General features: G+C 43.5%; 1 protein-coding gene across 5 annotated transcripts in view; it reads right to left on the minus strand.

Annotated features, from left to right (window-relative positions):
• The window catches only part of LOC111852041 (membrane-associated guanylate kinase, WW and PDZ domain-containing protein 3-like), a 103126-nt gene that overhangs the window by 78866 nt on the left and 2200 nt on the right, over positions 1-22060 (minus strand). For 4 of the 5 annotated variants that reach the window (XM_023827524.2, XM_023827523.2, XM_023827522.2 and 1 more), the window contains exon 1: positions 8957-10107. The exons of the other annotated variant lie outside the window; for it this stretch is intronic. In XM_023827524.2, the coding sequence (XP_023683292.2) occupies positions 8957-9263 (307 nt within the window). In that variant the 5' untranslated portion in view covers positions 9264-10107. Of the gene's footprint in view, positions 1-8956; positions 10108-22060 lie in introns of those variants that run through there. 5 annotated transcript variants of the gene reach the window in all.

Genomic DNA, 22060 nt, shown 5'->3' on the forward strand with positions numbered 1-22060 from the left:
CTTTTTGTTCACATTATCTTCCGTCCCTCTCCATTCCTCTCCTCTTTTATGTCATGTTAAAACACTCTGTTCCAGATGATTTGTAGGGAATGTACCATCTGGCACTTGCGTAATGAGTCTGCCCAGACTCTAGAGGGCGCCAGTGCTGGGACAAATGGCAGGGAGAGACCTATGATTGCATCTACTGGAAAATTAAGACACCTGGTGGTTGGGACTCTGGCTTATGAAACCAGTTATTATATTATGGCTGTCCATCACAATTCCAAGAACAATTATCCAAGCATAAACAATGGGGAGTTGTTTTTTATTGCGGGAAAACATTGATTAAAACATCAGTTCATAATTGAAAGTATCTCCTGAACCATTAAAAAAAACTGTTGATAAATTTGCTGTTTTCTCGCCTGTGCAATGCGCTGATTCCGGACAGGGTGAGATAATAAGATGCATGACTTGTAGTTTCTTCCACCTCCTGTGTGCCATTGTGCAAAAAAAGGCTACAAAGCAGATTGTTTGTTGCTTATATATACATAGACTGCTTCCCTCTGTATATAAGCTACAATGAAGCTGTAATGCTAATCTGACAAAAAGCTCTTTGAGGCTGAGTGGTTCTGGTGGTGCATGTAATGCTACGAAGGTCACACCCACTGCTTGATTCTACAGTGTACAGCTACTTAGGGCTGCGGTGCCGAACCGCGGACAAACTGGTGTCGACAAAAGCCCCAAACCGGGGTAGAAACACGGCCATTTAAGCAGTCGAATTGCTGATATATAGATGCGAGTTTGCGTGCAGCCATAATTGGACTTGGATCTCTTGCATGAGGCCTGCTGACCTCGTAGATCCCAGATGATGACCCAGCAGTTTCTAACGCCAATCTCCAGTGTTCAGGCACAGAAATGTGGAGAAATGGGGGCTGAAGAGAGCCTAATCTGAGCCATGCCTCCCACCCATGCGAGAGCTGAAGGTGACAGAAGGGAAGTTCATCTTCAAGAGTAGAGTCAAAACATACTTTGATCCGGGGTAGAAGTGGGTGGGTGTGTGGGGGGGGGGGGGGGGGTTGAGGTTGTGGTGGTGCTATTGTCATTCTGACAGTATAAAGAGAATGATACAAGTTAAGTCATAGTGATCTGCTTTAGGTACTTAGTCCAGCGCTGTGTCTGGAAATAAAAGCAGCATAGCAGTTAGGCCAGAATGTTGTCCTTCACTACCCACAGATGACTCTGAAGGCAGATCATGCTACGTACAGATCGTCTAACGTGTCGTTTATGTTACTGCAGGAGAGGTGACTTCACAGACAGATGGAAGTATGTGACGGGAGAGACGTCGACTAAGGTGCATGACGAGGGGGACGGCGGCTTTGGCAGCCAACAGAACCACGTGGTTCACTACGATTGTATCAAAGGAATCCACAGTTTTCACGTCACCCGGCAGATAACACGGCTCCGCTAGTCTCTGGCAAGACCTGGGCCTCTTGAGCAAACAGCTCAGGTCCGGGATTACTCAGGGAAAATGCAAGCAGCATATGTTCATATAAATAACTAACCGGAGATGAAGTATAGGTGGAACAAGCCTGTATTGTCTACTGAGCCGCCCTGCAAGGCAGAAAGTAACGGACTCCCCGCCTTACGTTTACGTCCTCATTCCGCTATGTGCAGATTGTGCAGCACGGTGATAGTGTTACACGCTTTGACTGTTCTGCATGCTTAACTGCAGTCCATCAAATACGCACAACATCCTCATTCCTTTTAATGTCCTTGTTTGCACACAACAGCCATCAGACATGGATTTTTTTAGCTGCTTAGTGCGTTTTCCACTACAGGATGCACTGGTTTCTCCACATAGCCACATTCCTAACATTCCTATCCACCTGTGAGCCCGTCTCACTCCCCAACCTGCCTTTCCACCTTACAGCCAAGGTGCTCCAAGGTCACCACCCCGTCAATCAGTGGGCGGAGCTCACCAGGCTTTCCCTTCATTGGTCGGTGACGGCCCAACTGAATGACTGACAGGTCAGGTGACTGAATCCACTAACACATTGTCAGTTGGATCTATAGGAGATTAATGTCACTGGGCTCAGTTTAGCTGACTGGCATGTGCCATCCTCAGTGACCCATCAGGGTGCTTTGAAAAAGTGCATATTCAACTACAGTTTTTGACTCTGTGGTCCATAGCAAGACTGTAGAAAATGGTGAATTGTGAGCAAATGAATGCACGGAAGGATAATATATTCAGACAAATATGCAAAATGCATTCTATTCTGACTTGTAGAAGCAGCCCAGTGAGTGTGAACATCTGTGCATCAGGACTGACACATACCAGCCTCCCACCTAAGTGGTCAGGTCGCCTTCATAAGAGCAGGCTCAGGTGACAAGGTTCACTATGGATCTGGCTCTAGCACCATTTTCCAGAGAGAAGCCCCCCCCCCCCCCCCCCCTTCCAGTGAGATGGCATTCTGCCCTGGCTGGGCACCCACGCCAAACATATGGCAGGGAGAGCCCATCCCGCACCGTCATTTTAAACAGCCGCTAGAACCGTGCCAGCGGCAGCGATCATACATCAGCCAGAAACAGAAACGCCATATTACCATCACGACAGCCTTTACACGGCCAGTCTCCCCGTGAAATCTGCAGCCTGCCAACATACATATTCTTTTAAATTTGTAAATGTTTTGCATATTTCAAATCAGCGTATAATTGCCAGCTTAACTGGTGTACATTCAGGTTAAATATGCATAGTAATTCTATTTGCATGTGCTTTAGGAGTCTCAGACAAATCGAGCAGCAAGCGCCTTGATAAATTAGCTGTTAGTGCCTGGCTGCCACGAATCTTAAAAGCAGACGGTTATTTGGCATGCCCAGCCATGCTTACAAAATGTATTCTGTGTAATATTGCGTGAGTCTTGTGGTTTTTATTTCCAATAAATGCCACCGAAAAACTTGGCATGTCTGAATCTCCATGGAAAAATGGGTGTGGCTAATAGAGTGAGCCCAGGAGGCGTGTCCAGTTGCATGCACCGGATGAGGAGTCTGGCCAATCACGGGCTTTGATCGCCTCTACTTGTTGTGCCTCTTCATAATGGGCATATGGGCTGACCCCAGTAGAAAATAGATTAATAAATATAAAAAAGGCTCAGAGTGAGCAATGTTTGAAGCCTGTCGGTGTTTCTGAAAACCCTCTGGGGTGGTGGCCCAGGCATGAGAGCCCTCATCAAATTAGAGTGCATCTTGAGGGAGGGGGCAATGCTGTGGATTAAAATCCTGGAATTACAATCGATTATACAGGATCCAGGTACCAAGAATTTTGGTTTTTAGGCAGAACAGTGTGTGTTTAAGGTATGTACGGTATGTAAGAATGTCTATGTACTGTATGCAATGCATGCGTCAGATTGCATGTGTGTCGGTAGATGTTTGTAGTCTTGCACGTGAGGGAATGTGTACATTTGTTTATGTGTTTTTGCATAAGAGAGGGTACAGGGCAGCTTCATGAAGCATCATGAAGATGTATCTCCTCCACTTTGCTGGGCAATAGTGGGGTCATTCGTCACAGCCCCTCAGAGAGGTGTGAAATGTTCTTCCCCAGCTCTCTGGGCCACAATGCTCGATGAAGCGTGTTCAGACTTGGCGAGACAGGGCTCACCATTCACAGAGAACGAAAACCAGTAATGGCAGGACTCCACAAGAGACTTGAAGAAGTTCTTTTCAACATCAACAAAAACTCCAACTATGAATCAACAGCTCAAATTTTCCATCAACAGCAAAGATTATTAGAGTGGTCTGAACTACAATGGACACCTAGAAGGACATTGCAGTAAGAGCAGTACCCACGACGTTACACGACCGCTGGCCGGCTACGAGCTTCTACATGTACGTAGAAATTGAGGCCTGGATACCTAGAGGGGGAACAAAACCTTAAGAGAACACCAGCCGTTTGCCTCCTTCCATCTCATTTGCATTTCTAATCTGCTTTTAGTCATTGGAAAAACACTTACATGTATGCAAATAAACTATACGAAAAAGAGAAACCAACTGTGGGTTTCCTGCCAGGTGCTCCAGCTGCCAGCCTTCCCCACTGGTCTTTGATCAGCTGTGAGAAGCTCTGGAGTCACCAGCACCAAAGCTCTCAAAAGACAATGAACATCATCAGCCAGCTACTCCCACCTGTCCTCCCTCCGCGCCACATCCTTCGCCCGGCCTTCTAGTTGCTTTTCGTCTTCTGCCACCAGTGCCAGCACAAGGCCACCAAGTGACAGGGTGCATGTCATGCATGTCACCATTGCCGTCATAGGTGGTGTTGGGACAGCGTAGAGTTTCCTGTAGCCGATCAGGATAATTTGTTCCAAGCATGCCGTGTATTATCTCTGACTTGTAAGGGGTGTGGTCAACATATAGTGAAACCTGGTGTCACAATGGCACCTCTGGGACCCCTCGTCGTCTGGTGCATGACTGGTGGCCCTGTATACGCTGCAGTACCAAGGACAGCAGCCACCTATCAGGATTCAGCACCAAGGGGTGTGGGTGGGCAGATATATATAAGCACCTTGTTCCTCTTCCCCCCTATAAATGAGGCTGTCTCTGATCGGGGGGAGGGCCACGTCTTTTTCTTGCAAACCACCTGATACGTTTGTGTGTTGTACTCACACCCTGCCACACTGGTTAAAGGGGCATCTCCAGATCGTCCTATTTACAAATCACATGCACTAAAAAAAAAACTACTAGACATGGCATCAGCCCATATTGTCCATGAATCGTCCAGCAAATTGCCCATGAGACTAACTACACTAATTACACACGGCCCTTAACATAGTGGAAGTAGGCACTGTTTGTGAGGAGCTGTTTGATGTGATTTCTGCATCAGCTTGGAATGGGCTTGGCAGCTGACAAGGAGGCCATCGCCACACTGCTTGCACCCCCCCGATCGATCCCACCGCACTTGTTGACAAGGAAACAGGATCCTTTCCAGAAAATCAGTTTCAGGTGTCGGTCATGCTTCCAGAAGCCAGGAGATGGAAAGCAGACTGGACACTCCAAATGAGAGAGGTAGCAAAAGAGGACTGGTTGTTCATTTGTCACCTTATCCTGGTTGCTATTAGCAGCATCCACATGCTTAGAGGGTTCTGTGTGCCAGTCTGTAGCAGGACCTTGGGTTCCTTCACATGGAAAGGTAGTCTGGGCTAAACGTAAGTGAATGATAAGTGAAGTTGTGAGTAACGATAAAAGTCCATTTAGCCAAGACTACCTTAAATCTGACAAGTTATTTGGCTAAGCAAGAAATCCTGCTTCAATCTATAGAATAGAACTGCTGAATTCTATAGAAGCGGCGTTTCCCAATCCAGTCCTCGGGAACCCACGGCCGGTCCACATTTTTGCTCCCACCGAGCTTCCTGCCAGACAGTCATTTAAACATGGAGTGTCTATGGGTTCCTGAGGACCGTGGGAAACACTGTATAAAAGGACTATCATTCCCTCTGTACCCAGTTATCTCTACCTCCCGTGCTTAGCCCAAAGCATCATACCCAGGATGACAAGCAGAGGTATAAACCAATCACATTCTCTCAGGGGAGGGGGCTTTCAATTTCAAAACACGTTCCATCCTTGCAGAGGCATCCCATTCATCTCCCTTCATGCCGATCGTGCCTGTGAGCTTTCCGCGCTGGATGCGGACAGGACCTCCTTATTAATCAGCACACAGAGGAGATCTATCCCCGCGTCAGACGTTGAGCCAAGGATGTCATAAATCTTTCACCGGGGACACCGGCAGTCTGTGAGATGCTCTAGCAGCAAAGCCGGGCCATATGTCTATTAGAAGAGAGAGTGTTCAGTCTGAGGTTCTCTTTCTTTATCTCCCTCATAACAAGGGATATCGGCCCCTTGAGAGGAAGGCCTACGACTCAGTGACAATTACGGTGGGCCGCTGCTCCATCTCCCTTACGTGCCATCGCCATGGACTTGGACTCACACATAATTTCCTGAAGAGTAATGGCAGTACACTGCACGATCGGAGTGGGTGGAGGGGCAGTAAAATGCGAGATAGAAGCAACTGAAAATGGAAGTGATCATCTGGGCACATCCAAGGGCAATGGCCTGGCAGCAATAAAGATTTGTGTGCTTTTTTTGTGCTGATTACGGGGGTTTTTATAGTAAAATAAAAACAGTTATTTTAAGAAAATTACGTTAATGGAATTTTTGAAAGGATAAATTTTCTGGAAATGCTAAGTTCTGCCTGTTCTGGAAAAAAATGTAACTGCCATGCACAAAGTAATTAAAGGTATTTTGCTTATTGCTAAGGATTGTGCAAATCCAGTCCTCCAGAAACTCAGGATGTGTACTTCAAAAGATCAAGAATTTTTGGAATGTAACCCCCACCCCCCTCACCTGGTTTTCAGGTGTCAGTAGTTAATGGAAGTTCAGCTGCTCTAGGGTCTAACTGACTTGTAGTTAACAATACCTGCAGAAGTCTGGAGGACCAGCTTACTCAACAATTAAACATCAGCTGAAGTCCACAGCCAATAATCTTTCAACCGCAAAACACATAATATTTACAATCCAAAACCGCTTGAAAACAAACATTCAAAAAATGTTTCCGAAATGACGTTCAACGGGCCCAAATATGTAGCTGGACCAGAAAATCCAGCGTTAAAGTTTCTGTGTGCCAACTTGACAAACATTCTTCATGGAACAGTCACTGTGCACAGCTCAAGTGTTGTGACTTATAGATAAGGCTGTTTACACAGCAAATAAATTGATAAAAAGCAAAAAAACAAGTTCTGTGGTCTTCTACGGGTCTTCAGCATCCACAACAGGAAGAATATCCAAACTGTTCATACATTCCCGCTTCATTTTCCCCCATCTGTTGAGTGAGTGGACCGGAAGATTACAGCCTTTCCAGAATATTCTTACCCAGGTATGTGTGTGCCACCTGTATCCAAGGATAAGCAGTATAACTTCCACCAGTTCCTTTCTGTTCCTGCCTCGGTTACATGCCCGCCACCATCACCCTACCTACCAAACGTTCTTTTCTGTTCCTGCCTCGGTCACATGCCCGCCACCATCACCGTACCTAACAAACGTTCTTTTCTGTTCCTGCCCCGGTCACATGCCCACCACTATCACCCTACCTACCAAGCGTTCCTTTCTGTTCCTGCCCTGGTCACATGCCCATCACCATCACCCTACCTACCAAGCGTTCCTTTCTGTTCCTGCCCTGGTCACATGCCCATCACCATCACCCTACCTACCAAACGTTCTTTTCTGTTCCTGCCCCAGTTACATGCCCACCACCATCACCCTACCTACCAAACGTTCTTTTCTGTTCCTGCCCCAGTCACATGCCCACCACCATCACCCTACCTACCCAACATTCTTTTCTGTTCCTTGCCCAGTCACATGCCCACCACCATCACCCTGCCTACCCAACGTACTGACTGCAGCGGATTCTTCAGGTGTGCGGCACACGAGTTCGGGTATAGCGGATAATGGTGTTGCCTAAATTAAACATGGCCTCTAAAAAATGCAGAGACCTGCTGGATAACCTGGGCTAAATTTAGCCACCAAACATCCTTTTCTTTTTCCGAACAAGGGCTTTGTCACAGAAAATGCTGGCGGGGAAGGATTGGGACACAGGGACCAGTGGAAATGAAGAAGCAAACCGACAACTGAGCATACTGATTGCCCCCAGGCTCGTCGTAGTCGAATTTTACATCATCTGCTGCATGGGTATCCATCACTCCAGCTAACATCCGTTCAGTCAAATACATCTTTTTTGTTTCTGAGCCTCTGTGACCTACATGGTCTACATCTCAAAAGCCATAATACCCCCACCCCCGACTCCAGCCAAGAAAAACAACATGTACTGTACCACAACTAGAAGCATGCTTACAGATCAATGACTTCAGCCAGTTAGGCTCTGGATCATCTGAACCCCTGAGGCCAAGCTCTGTTTTCAAGACACTCAGAAGACTGTTATTTCTCAACATGGGTGCCAGTAATTCATAAATATTTTAGAATGTGATAGTATTGTACAAGCACCTGTACGACTATGAGTAGAAGATTAAGATACAAAAAGTGAGAGATGATGCATCTCCCTTTTCCATCCCAAAGTGCCCCCACAAACTGCGGTGTTAAGGATTCGGGAGATGGACAGGCGCGTTCTGGGCCATGCCAGTGTCCACAGGCCCCCCCAGATACATGTCAGTTCTTTCACCAACTGTTCCAGACTCTTCTCTCAGTAAAGATGACCCGCCTGCAACCCGACCCAACACAAACACTCTTGCATTTCCACTTACCAGTGACTCAGCCCCAGGGATATTACAGAAAGAGCAAAAGCAAGCAGACCATCGGCTGACGTGCAAGTCTACTCTCAATACCATTTCAATATTGGACAAGGAGAAAAGCAACACAAACTGACTCACGAGAAAAATTAACGCTGACGCTTGGTGAAGGCTCCTGGATAGGCATCTGGAGAAAATAAACTATACGTACTGTACACCTCACCTATGCACTCAAAAACTGCATGGCACAGGCCATTGAAGGTGCCAAAGTGTGTTATCCACTGTAAACTGAAGGGTTTGATTCCCGATACTTTCCTAGGAGCCAGATCGCTTTTTAACCAGGTACAGGGCTGGACTGGCTATCTGGCATGCTGGGCATTTTCGTGGTCGGCCGATGTTGGGTGGCAAAATTTATCACAATGATGCCCCCCCACCTTTACTTGGCAAAATATACCTTGGGGGCTACCCCAAAGCCCATGGCCAATTTTTAATGCCAGTCAAAGCCCTAAACAGGTATATTTGTGCTCTGGAGAGCCAGTCCGTTCGGAAGACACCAGCTTAGCGGAGTGCATGGGAGAACTAACCCTCCCCTGGGGGGTTCTGGCCCCAGGGGAAGTAAATCAACCAGGAGACCTCCGGAAAGCACATTCGACGGCGTCACGTGACCGGCGAGCAATCGGCGACGGACGCACCTGGTTTGACGGTCTTCAGCCGAACCGGCTGCCGAAAGTGGCGGATGACGGCCAGGGTGTCGCGGTGTGTCAGCCCGCTGACGGGGGTGCAGTTCACCTCTAGCAGCACATCTCCCGCAATGGGGATCCTCCCGAAGTGACAGACCAGCGCATCAGACTTAACCTGGCCCAGGTGGGGGAACTCTCCCTGCTCGGCACCCCCGCGTAGCTCCACTACGGAGCCGAACTCGCCGCCGGTCCCCCATGACACGGCACACTCCTGCACTTTAATCGACCAGTGTTTCTTCTTCTTCAGCGTTTTTGACATGGTAAATCCCTTGTCCCAAGATGATTGAAAATATTATTGAATCCCGGCTGCAGTTTCTCTCCTTAGTTAAAAAGACCACAGACCGAAAAAATACACAGAATTTTCCGACTGACGTTCATTCTCAGACAAGGCAGTATACCCATTTGTGCTCATGCACATGATTTGAAAATATCCTTATAAATACGTATTGGATGATTGAGATCTTCATGCAAAAGTCATATTAACTGACAAGGAACGTAAACACGTCAGTGGTACGTAAATACATTTGAAACACAATGCTATTCCGAGATGGTTGCATCTTTCTTTAAGTATATTTAGAAAAACATAGTAAAAACTTAAATTCCGTCGGTCTTCACTTTCGAAACTACTACTGGCTAGTAGGCTATATCTTTATTTTTCTTGCAACTTGCTACGATCAAATAGAAGAGCAATAATGAACGAAATAGCGATGTACAAAAAAATACAAAAATAAAAAAAATCTAAAGTCGTCGATCTGCATGAGACGGACCAAAAAGTCCAATCGATTCAGTTCATCTGTTCACATTTTGCATTTCATTGCATGAAAAAAGGTGGATTATTCTTTAGTATGAGCATCGGCTCCGATACAATTCCTTACCGCTACACCGTCTACATTCATTATTCCTCGTCTCCCCCCATCCCGATTAACGCCGCCACTCGGCAACTTGTGTCCCACGCACCTGTCCTTTCTGCCGCGGCATCGGCAGTCCCGATACGGGGAGACAGACATCAATACACCTGGCGGGTTTGGAAAGGAGGAGAGGTGCGCGTACTCGATGCGCGCCGGCTTCTCCAGATGTCCGTGCGCGAGCGCGGCAGTGCTCTACCCCCCTCCTCACCACCCCCACCCCCCATTACCCCACCCACCACGGCCAACTATACCCCACCCCCACCCACAACATCTACGGTTCAACTGTAGTCCCCTTCCTGACATGACGAAAAGGGTCGAATTCCTGACAAGTCGTACCGGCCCGGGAAGGCAAAAAATTTCCCTCAACTTTTACTAATGAATAAATGAATGTAACACATATCAATTTGCGCCGAGGGACCGCCGTGCGCCGTTGACTGATCTCGTCCGTGACGAATCGGAATCCAGACGCCGACTAAAAACAAAAGGCGCCAGCCAATGCCGAGCGCGCGTAGGCGGGCCTTTTGCACAGACGCCAAACTACGAGATATCACTGCTAATTCTTCAACGTGTTTTTTTTTACCAAGCTGCTCATTAACTTAATGCGTCAGTGCATAATTATGCGATTTAGCGTGCATTACAGAACCATAACATTATTAAATTAAGGTTTACGAATATACAATAAAGCGAAACATATATCCTACCAGTTATTGCTTTAAAGCAATTTACTGGCACGTTTGAATGTATTTATTGTGCGTCTTCACTTAAAATAGTGAAGTCCATGACTGTCACTAAATTGTCTTCTAAATTGTCTAGAACCTGCTATTGTCAAGTCCGACAACTTTACATTAAAACTTCATTGCATCGCGTTTTCCACAATTTAGCTTTGTCTAAGTTTTTACAGTCTTGAAACCGACGCCAATTATGCCTACTTATATGACAGTGAAATTTTACACATTTGACTCGTCTGCGTTTTTAATAAATACGGGGGAAACGAAGGTAAATCTGGCGTACATCTTAAACGAGAATGAAGAGCAGAGTTATAATTTGCTTCATGTCGCAAAACTGCCACCTTGCGACCTTAATACGCCATCGCCATCTGTGGAGTAGCTTATATCGACTTTAAGATATTATAAGGTATTTCAGTTTTCATCCGGTGGTATAATTCCTCTTTTGTATTCACTGTTTAACCGCCCTTCAGGCTGTGCATACATACAAGGCAGCGCTGGTCGGTATTTTATTATTATTTTTATTTCATTGTCTGATAAAGTCACGCTTGTTTAAGAAACACAAAATCACTGCAAAACACATATTTTCCAAACGACTTCTGTCAGACGGTTCTGGGCATTGCATGTGAAAGGGCTGTTTGTATTACCGTGGAAGGGAAAGTAGTACTGCCAATTCAATGGGTCAGATTAGAGTAACTGGACACCTTAAAAGCTCGTTGTTAAAAAGCTCTGAAATGAAAGGAGCGTCCAGAAGAGCCTGTATCATTTCCAGCGGTACCACTGATATATGATCAGTTACCTTCCGCTTCTCTTTCACACCTAGTGTTAGATAAAGGACGGATAAATGCAGGATAGATGTTACTAAATTGTAATTCAAACAGGAGTAAAAGCTAAGAAGAAGATGGTAAAACTAATAACATTTATATAGTTCTGAAACTAAAAATACAATGAACACAAATAAAAATAAGTATAATACCTCAGTGGGTATTAGATGCTTTTCGATTTCATTCTGAATTATTACACTGGTATACAGTAATTTTGGTGCCAACGATGTCAGAACGGTTTTATATTAAGTTTATGGTACTAATTAAGAATATGACTTCGGTTTTGCCAGATTGGCTCTAGCTTCTGAGATATTTACAACACTTTTGAAAAGCATTCAGAATTGCAAGAATATTTTTATTTTAGTTACAACTAGTAAGTATAAACTGTCTAACATCAACCAAAAAAAGAAATTAAAAATATCTAACAGTGACAGGAAAAAGTTATGTATGATTTGATTAATTAATACAATATGAATTAGTTATTGATTAATAATGCCAATGCTTCAATAAATAATGTTTATGCGATTTCCTTTTACGTGTGTCGTCAGGACAATCACGTTGGAAACTCCAACAGTAATCTGCCACCATGTTTATGTCCCATCTGCCTTGATATCTCTCCTCCATCACCTTCATATCCTGGTGGAACCTCTCGCCTTGTTCCTCGCTGAAGTCTCCAAGGTTATCCGGAAATCTGTTTAAATGGCTTTATGTTCATATTAACTCCCAAATTTCTGAAGTTAGCAAGCATATCTTGCACCAATTCTTCATAATTGTCTGCTCTGTGATTACCTAAGTAGTTCTTCACAACAGAGACAAAACTCTTCCAGGCCGAAGCCTCAGTGTCATTCATGCATTTGGTAAAATTGGAATCGGTCATGAGTGTACGAATCTGAGGACCATTAAAGATTCCAGCTTTTAGTTTTTCCATGCTCAGTCCAGGGAATGATCTACAAATGTACTTGAAGCAATTACCCGTTTTGTCCAAAGCCCTAACAAATTGCTTCATCAATCCTAGCTTAATATGAAGCGGTGGGAGAATGATTTTGTTCTTGTCCACCAGTGGCTTAATATTTCATTACCTAAGACACTGTTGAGTCAAAAGACAGACCAAAAGCTTGTTATCACACGCAAATCGCATTGGGGGAATGCATTCTTTTCATGGATGTCCATTATCTCAAAAAACTAGAACCAATTTAGCAAAAGTAATGAGATTTTTGAATTCAGCACCCTCAAAATACCCTAAACCCATTCAAAAAACCTTGGCACCTGAGAAAAAAAATTGTAGACCTATGTTATCAATACCTCGTTGTTGACATATTGCAATATTTGAGTTAAACGAAGCAATTATACAATTAGATTGCATTCCCTCGACACAATAAGTTCGGATGAATGATTTGAAAAAACCTAAAACTGTTTCACATACCACGTTCCTATTTACAGCGACCTACTTGGTCAATATGAAGAAAAATTACCGTTGAGTTGGAAGAAAATTAAGCCTATATAAATATGCCGCATACGTAGCGCAAAAGGTGTTAATCTAAAAATTACTTTTGATATGCAGTACAGGAACGGAAGTCTTTGAAAAGGAGAGATTTCTCCATTTGTCACACGTGTTAGAAGCTCATTTCACCACCAGGGGGTGATAGAAGGAAAAGAACGAGCTATAGGAGGTGGAAAAGGTTAAGAGCTACCCATCAGTTTCTTGGCAGAGACATTCATTATATAGACAAAAATATTGGGACACACCTCTTAATAAAGGTGTTTCATTTGGACCCATTGCCACCGGGAAGCCCAGAATGGTCAATTGGGAGACTCAAGAGAATTCCCGGTTGGCTGCTTACCTGCTGTGCTGGTCAACAAAATAATTTGGGAAGTTTAAAATTGAGCCAGCCGGAAAGAAAATAAATTTACACTTTTAAAATTCTACAGCATTGCTTTAGAATGTTAACCAGCGAGTTTTCTCATGCACGCACACACACACACACACACACACACACACACACACGCACACACACACTAGACCATGATTTCTTGTCATTTATGACTGAGTGAGTGCAGTGAGCCACAGGTAACTGCTTGCTACTGCTAATCACTGGAGGTTTATCAAACGATGGATATTAGAAAGAGACCAGGCAGGGCGGAAACAATCAGACTGCTTGAACAGTTCAATATGCTATTATTTTTTTTCTTCTTGAAATGTCCTTAGTAAAGTTATTGGATAATAAGACTTGAACTGTGGCTGCATTTATCAAAGTTCCCCCAGAACAAAAACTACGCACTGGGAACTGCATGAAATGGGCTTACATGGCTGAGCAGCTGCATGCAAGCCTCAAATCTACTCAAACGGTATCTACTCAAAGACTGAGAAGATTTTTCCAAAGGAAGAGCAGTCTTCACATCCTGGTGGCCATAGATCTGTGGAACTGTTGAGGAAGTGTTGGGTGTGAAGTTTCTCAGTAGTGTTCCGGTGGTGCTTGTTGCAGCCGAGGGGGAGACGTGGTTAGGGAGGTAAGAGCTTGGGACATGGGCCCCGAGAAATTTAGCTCCGGTGTCAATCTTCCTTCAAAAACAAATTTCAAGTCAGGCCCCAGGTAAACTTGACTTAGCACCTGATCTTTTCAATAGCTATAAACGCCCTTGATTTGGGAGATATGTGAAAACACACAGTCCTGAGGAGACTCACCACTACTTGAATGATAAAAGCAAAAAGAGTACAAATGATTATGGAGAAGTTTAAAATAATTTTTTGGTACTTGAATTCATGAACTAATGCAATGAAGGCAGTTTGATGGTATTGCACAAAATATACCCTCTCTGCCAGCCCCTTGTACATTGTACTTAAGTTTGTAGCGAAAGATCCCTCTAGAGGAAATGAAATCACGAGTCTTGGTGGAAGAGTCACCGAGTATTCTTAAGCTGTGTCATTTAGCCAGGCTGATGATCTAAAGGTTTGCTTTGTACGACAGGAGCAGGAATTGAATGGATGATGCCTTTTGATCTGGCTGATAAATATCTGGCTGGGAAAGAAGTTTGTCACACCCCACACATAAAACCCCCTATGACAATTTTTGAGATTGCCAAACACTGTGCCAAGTCTAAGTCTTGCTGCATTGCACACTTTGGAGATTTGATGCATGTATCCTACAGAATTTATACATTTCCTGCTACGCCTTGTTTTGGTGGCACCTCCAGCATGATAAGTAGAGATCAGGCTGTGCACTGAGGCACAAGGTTGCACTTGGGCACGTGCCGATAAATGATTTTTCTGTGTGAATGACTTTGGATAGTGACTAGCAACTCTGATAAGATCAACATCCTGGGTGCAAGGTCTGAGGCAGCTTGAAATGTGACTTAGTCAGAACATGTTCCCCATTCCAAAGCCGTTTAATGTATGCTGGCCTGCACTGGCTTGTTGCGAAATCAGGATCTTTTAAGCCTATACAGAACTGACCCATGACAAGTCAAAGTCTATAGCTAAATTCTAGAGAATTTGCCACCCATAATGTTATTTTATCCGTGGTTTTCAATGGACAAATATCTACATGTTCCTTGCATGCAACTAATGTACTTTGTTATCTCTTGATGCTTACATGCAAAATTAAATTAAAAAGGAACTAATCTTTAATCAGCTAATGTGCTTTACAACTACTTAATGCTTAAATGCAACATAAACACAAACAGAACAGTAGGTCTATTCAGTCAACATTTATAATCATTAATACTCACAGTTAACACTGCACATACTCAGAATACATTTTTTACACCTGAACTGAAATGAACAGTCCCTAGAGTTTTTTTTAACAATTCAGATTTGAGTTAATTTCAAAGGGATACTCTGCTAATGCCTGCACACTTTTCACATTTACTGCTGTTGATGTTGGCAGAAATATGAATGGTTTTACTGCCCTTCCTCAAAAAAGGAAGGCCCATCAATGCTACATTTTTTACCATTTTCTTCATCATTACCAACCAGCTTCTAGTCGTGCAGATCACATGAATGCACAGTAATCTGCTGGCACTTCCTGGGAAAATATCTACATACTGCAACATTAATGTTCAATTTAATAAAATGCCAACAAATAACCTGCTTTACCCTTTAAAACAATCAGGGGTTCTGCTAAAGATTTTGGGCCCCATGAAAGCATATTATATAGGGGCCCCTGACACAGATCAATTGAATTATGGTCCAAATTTTTAGGGCCGCAGTCACTCAGGGGCCCTTGGAATCATCCTAACTTTCCCCTGTTTTATGGGGCCCCTGAATACAACTGTTTAACATTTATGTGTGAATAATTCATCTTTTATAGGCAACAGAAGAATAAAAATTGATGCTGCTTCAGGTGTAGGTGTACCGGATCTAGTCAAATTTTACTGATGGGAAAAATGATCATGTATAACATCAGCATATTGATGACATTAGCAGATTCCTGAGTAACTGGATGTTTTGGAGAAACTGTGATGAAAGCAGACGTCTCATGGTCATCTGGTGTAGTCAGCCTGTGCTGGAGGAAACTGTGGCTGATGCCTCACACAGATGACTGGTCACACTATGAACACAGGGGCTGTAAACTGTAATACTGCTGGTGAGATATACATGGCCTCATTGAATTCTTCACACCATTAAGTCATGAATTACATATACACTCCGAAGACCCTTATACTTGAGAATGGAATGTGCCAGATGGAAAAACTTGGCAGGTGCAGTTTGGTTTGCCAGGCTAAATTATAGCTTGTGGCTGATGATCCTCACAGCTTAATGTCTGTCAGGAGAGAGTGGGCGGCCAGACTGCTTCACCCAAGGATGGGAGCGAGGAGACAGACAGCCGGCCTGTCGAACCTCCTCAGAGCATCAGACATGCTGCCAGTGGATTTGCTCCACACACCCTTGCCTTGACTCTGGTGGGAGAGATGAAGCTACCGTTTGCTCCAGCACTGGGGCCGTTGGCCTCTAGTGAAGGGTGGGAGTGCCGTGTCCGAGCAGGAAGCTCATGGGATAGTCAACACCGAGTGGTAGCCATCTGCTGTAACGATAAGAACTCTTAAACTGTCCACACCGTCTTATAAAGTTCATCTACAGTACAAAAGAAACACCAGGACCAAGATTGGATGGAGCCAGTTGCTTTGTTTGGTTTATTACTATTACCCTTAATATTATACTTTATTATATTTTCAAGGTTGCTGCTTTAATGACAATCCTATTCAGTTCATATTTTCATTTGAGTAGACAGTAACACACTCATTAACTTTATAAGTAATATGATCAAGCTCCAAAATTAAACAAGAAAAATGAATGGTATGTTTTGTCATGACTGACACATTTTTGCAACAAAGCAATCAGTCAGAAACAACAATATGGCTTTGTGAAATCATTTGGTGAGAATAATATAAGCAGTCAAAATTCAGAAGCCTCTTCTACTACTTTTTATTATAAAGATGAAAAGTGTCTTGCTTGTTAGAATTATTAATGTTCAGAGAATGTGTTAGGATAATATGAATGCGTCATGTCGGTTAACTTCATGAAGTTCCCTGTGGGTAATTTAGTTTAGCGCAAATATTAATGACCTTTGTTCCAGGTGAAACATGAACCCAAAAAATCAATGAAAGCATTTGCCTGGTTCTCCTGAGTCGTTCCTGTCACACCTGCCTCTGATTAATCAGGTAAGTGAGCTCTGCTCTGGGTTGGTTGGCAAGTAGCGCACAACCTTATTTTACCAACGCAGTGAACAGTGCTCGGTCATTGGCATTGCTCTTGCAGTGGGTTCAGTAGCAACCTTGGCAGGGCTTTGGTTTGGTGCACTGCAGTGCAGTGCAGTTGGTGCAGTGCTGGTCTGTGTAGGTCTGTTTTCTCCATGCTTGTCTGTAGCCAGCAGGTACTGGCTTGTTGGGTTGGGGTAGCTTGGGGTTCATGGCCCTTGACTGGCATTTGTCCTTGGGCTTCTGGTTGGCCAGTTTCTGTGTTGGGCCTTGATGATCTCAGTTGGCTATCACTTCACAGCTGGTGAACTGTGCAGCTGGCATCTTGTCTCTGAGGGTTTGGTTTTATGTTCTTGCCCCTTAAGGTTTCTGGTTTGGGTTCTCCAGTCCTCTGCAGATGAGTCAGGCTTCTGCTTCTCCTCATCCTGCAGCCATTAATCCAGTCAGTGGCCCAAGTCCCCCTGGTTCCCTGTTTTCAACAGCATTTTTGCTGTTGATCTCAAGGGTCCAGGGGGCAGATGATTTGGCATGTTGTATGGGCATCCTGGGGTGAGGCTCTGTCACAGAACTGGGGGGTATTCCATGAAAGTAGCTAAAGAAAGCCAGACTTTCCTGAAAAAGTCAGACTCAAACTAGCACCATCTCTAAAACGAGAGAGAACGGTGTTTTTTTCCGCCGCAGAACAAACACTGCTGATGGATCTGTATGAAAAATACAAAGATGTAATCACTAAAAAGGCAATACTGTGGCCATAAACACAGCCAGGGAGTTGGCTTGGTGAAGAATTGCAGACAGACTAAATGCGTAAGTTATGTAAATGTTACAATTGCCTAGTAAAGTGGCACGGTGGTACAGTGGTTTATGCTGTTGCTTCGCACTGTGAAAGTTCCTGGTTCGATCCCCATAGTCAATGAGGGTTAAGTTCACATGTCATTCTTACAGTATAATGTTATTCTGTATTATTTGATCTCCATAAAATTCTTTCAGTCGCATTTATGTGAAATGTTCTGCACAAACAACCGTATCTTGTCTTTGCTTTTACTAATAAATTTTCAAAGTAGACTGTGACTAAACAAAATATAAAAATATCTTCCTGTTCATATTATTTTAATGGATTTTTTTTTCAATTTCAGACATTCCATTTTATGTTTGACCTTTGTAATATGGGTACGCCTTTATTTTTAATTATTTTGGAATTAATTAGAATGCTGAGATATGATTTTTATAAGCTTCATTATATTACTTCATACATGAGTAGTGAGAGCGCGGAATTTCATCCGATGGAACGAAGTTCTGGGAATCTTTTCCCACACGTCGGATGTTCTTTGAGACAACGCTTAACTAAGCGAGACCGTTAACCTGGTCCGGAGCAGACTTGTTCACTCGCCTAAATTACCTTGGTAGCTCAGCAGGGATTCATTTAAGACACGTTGATGGAATGGAACTCCCACTTAAATGAGCCAGACTTGTCGAAATAAGTCAGACTTTCCCTTAATCCTGCTTCGTGGAACACCCCCCTGGCGTTAAGGCTAATAAACGTTTTTAACCTGAATGCTGAGTCCGAGTCATGACGGTTCTTGTAGGTCCCGACTTCCATTCGTCAGTCTTGCTGAACCACCAACTTCTGGTTCCTTGCTTCCCTAATAATACCTTGGTCTGTAGCTCCAGGAAAAGTCAATGAATATTTGTACTTCTCTTGTAGATACTACTTGTTGGGATGGTGCAAGCAAAACCAGGTGGGACTAGTCATGGAACTGGGTGCTCTGTTCAGTTCCGGATGCTGAGCTGCCTCAGAATTCTGTTTTGTTATTCAGTCTCTCAGACTAAATAGCAGTTGTAGCCCTTCTGAAGACCCAAGGCCTGTTTTACTCTCTGTGTTTCCTCTGTGATAAAGACAAATTGACTATCCTTGTTCCGCTGCAGTGTTTCCCCAAATCCACACCCAAATAAAATGCCCGTTATTACCACTTGGGGCTCCACGCTAGCCATTTCTCCAAGTACCACATGTGCTATTATGTTAAAAATGTTTGTAGCACCCAAAACAATACTAGTATTATGCACAAAAAGATTGTCGAACTTGCACCACGAATCTCAGTAACACACTATTCCATGAGGTCCAAAAAAGGTGCGGACTTGATATCAGACAGTGACTAACTGGTGATCATTGCCTTTATCGGGAAAGTAGGCTTAGGCAAAACAAAAAGACAACAGAAAGATTTGTTATTAGGCTTTCAGTTCAAACTTCCAGCCTACGTTTCCGATGAAGTTAATAAGAAGGGCATAAGGGCACAGTTTCACAATCATTCCCCATTGCAGTGATAGTGTGTTCTCCATTCTTGTGAATTACGAAGTTAGACATTGTCGCATCACCAAAGGCAGTCAGCACCAGAATGTCAGCTGTTCAAGTGCAACTTCCTGGTGGAGATTTTGAGTTTCCCAGTTTAAGTGGATGGTCAAACATGACGAGACATTTCCATTGTTAGTGCCCTTACAAGATGAAGACACTGCTGATGGCCTTGATAACCTAGATACAAATCCCTGCTTTGCAGCTCCTTTCATTTAAGTTTTCACAGGCTAAAGCCAAAACTTGAGATGAAAATGAAAGAACCATTGACAATTATTAGATGAACTAGGCTAAGCTGTTAATGACTTTCTAAAAGCTTGTCCAATGCGCTGTGCAGACTGCCCCATACTGGAAAATAAAATGCCCCTTACTGGTCCACAAAAATATGCAAATTGTCTGTATTTTTGTACACCAACCCGACCAATCACGTTTGCCTGTTCTGTTCGGATCTTAAAAACTATAAATGCCTAAATTGATGTAGAGCATTGATTAATGATGTAAATTGACAATTCACTGACCATGTGTCAGTGGTTGTGTGTGTGTGTTTGTGGGGGGGTGTGACGTGATATTATCATTTATCTTGATATTTTATAATTAAAAGATTGTTTCTTTTAATCACCCAGCCCTAATGAGTAATCCATGTCATTAGTTAGCTACTACAGTTCGCCTGTTACTGATAGACTCCAGTCATTTAAGTGTTCAGGGAAACGTTATGCAGTGTGTCTGTCACTGCACACTGCAGTAGTTATTTTGTTAAGCATGAGTGCCAGTAGCTTTGTTTCGAATGCTTAGTATGGGTCATTTAGCAATGCGATTCATGTTTTAACCTACCCAACAGTTACTAGTAAATTCAATGTAACTTTCCAAAATGATATACAAATAGCTGTCATGACCTGCTCGCACGATCCTCCTGCCACGCCCCCTCATCAACCTCGTGTGAATGCCTGATTGTTCTCAGCCGTTCTGCAATTCCGTCCCTCAGTTCTGCGTATATAGTCCGTGTTTTAGCCTGTCTCCCACGTTGATTTTTAATCGCAGGAACTCTACCAACAGGTGTGCTTCGGTAAATTTTACCAGTGGGTGAGAACAAATTTTGGGTTGGGGTTTTACATGGTAATCCTAGTACTTGGCTACAAGCCAAGCTGCAAGCAGAGAAATTTGGGGGGGTGTTCAAAATCATAGTTTTACTACGTGGCTGCCTGCCTGCCTTGGAGCTCTTTGAGTTTCCAACTTGTTTAACTGGCTCTAAGGTCATTACATTCCCAGGCTATATACACACATTAATACAAGCATTTAATATATTTACAGGAGCCATGTTTTTGGATGTTCCACTCCCACTACTATAAGCAAAAAAATTATAACTATACCCAACTGGTATTTCAACATTAATTCACGGGTGAATCAACATCATGGATTAAGGTTGAATCACTGCTGAATTTTGCTTTCATTCTGAGAATTGAATCAGTGCTGATCTTGCGACATTGTTTCACCATCTTACTTATGAGTGATTTAGGTCTTGCATCAGAGAGAGGCAGGAGACCCAGGCCAGATTGTCAGTCCATCAACGAGCACTTTCAGGGAGAGAATTCATCTAACTGCATGTCTTTGGAAGGACTTGCAAAGAGTGACAGTGGGATTTGTACCCCTGACCCTCACGGTGTAAGGCAACTATTTCACCCACCAGGCTGTTGAACCGGAACCATTAACTTGTCATTAATATAGGTCAATCAGTGTCAGTGTGGTACTTTACTTCAAACAATCCAGTAAGTCTCAAAGGCTCTTAAGAATGACGTCATGGAGATTATATTTGGATTTTATTATGGGTTTTAATACATGAGAAGCATGAATATAATAATACAGTATATATGTATATAACAATTCTAATCATTATAATAAGAATAGTGTTGTTGTTGTACAGGTTGGCCATTTGGGCCAGGGCCACTGGACACAAGTCAATGGCTTAGTGGTGACAGGGGAGGGGCTTGACATTCAGTCGCTACAGTGCTGTAATATACACACAGTAATCTACAGAAAATAATAATGTAAATATCAAATCACAACATTTTCTAAGTAAAAGTGACACTCACTAGCGTCCTACTACATCAGCTCTCGATCGCTGCACATTATTTACTATGACTCTTGACGTAAATACCAGTATTTTTAACATATTCATTAAAATTTTTGAATTGGTCTTATAATAATCATAATAACAATTTCAAAGGAGCTACTGTTGTAGCCTGCCTCCCCTTTGTAGGCTGCAGTCACACAAGGTGAGCTGTAACAATATAAATTAATGAATAAATTGTTTGGAAGAAACTTGTGGTTTCCTTGTGGTTAAGTATTACATTGTCTATTCAAAAGGTATCAATGTATCTAGCAATTCAGGAAAATGATATAGCAGCTATCTAAAATTGATAGCCTTGATGAAAATTGATGAGCCTTGCACATTTTATTCCCTCTACCCTTCCTGGGTGTGCTGTCGGGAGAGACCCAAATTATCAAGACATCCTGCCTTCCCTGCTCCCTGCGACGCCTCCACTACCTGTGCCGTCTTTCCGGGC

The sequence above is a fragment of the Paramormyrops kingsleyae genome, chromosome 8 (genome assembly GCF_048594095.1).
Source record: "Paramormyrops kingsleyae isolate MSU_618 chromosome 8, PKINGS_0.4, whole genome shotgun sequence".
NCBI classification, from domain to species: domain Eukaryota; kingdom Metazoa; phylum Chordata; class Actinopteri; order Osteoglossiformes; family Mormyridae; genus Paramormyrops; species Paramormyrops kingsleyae.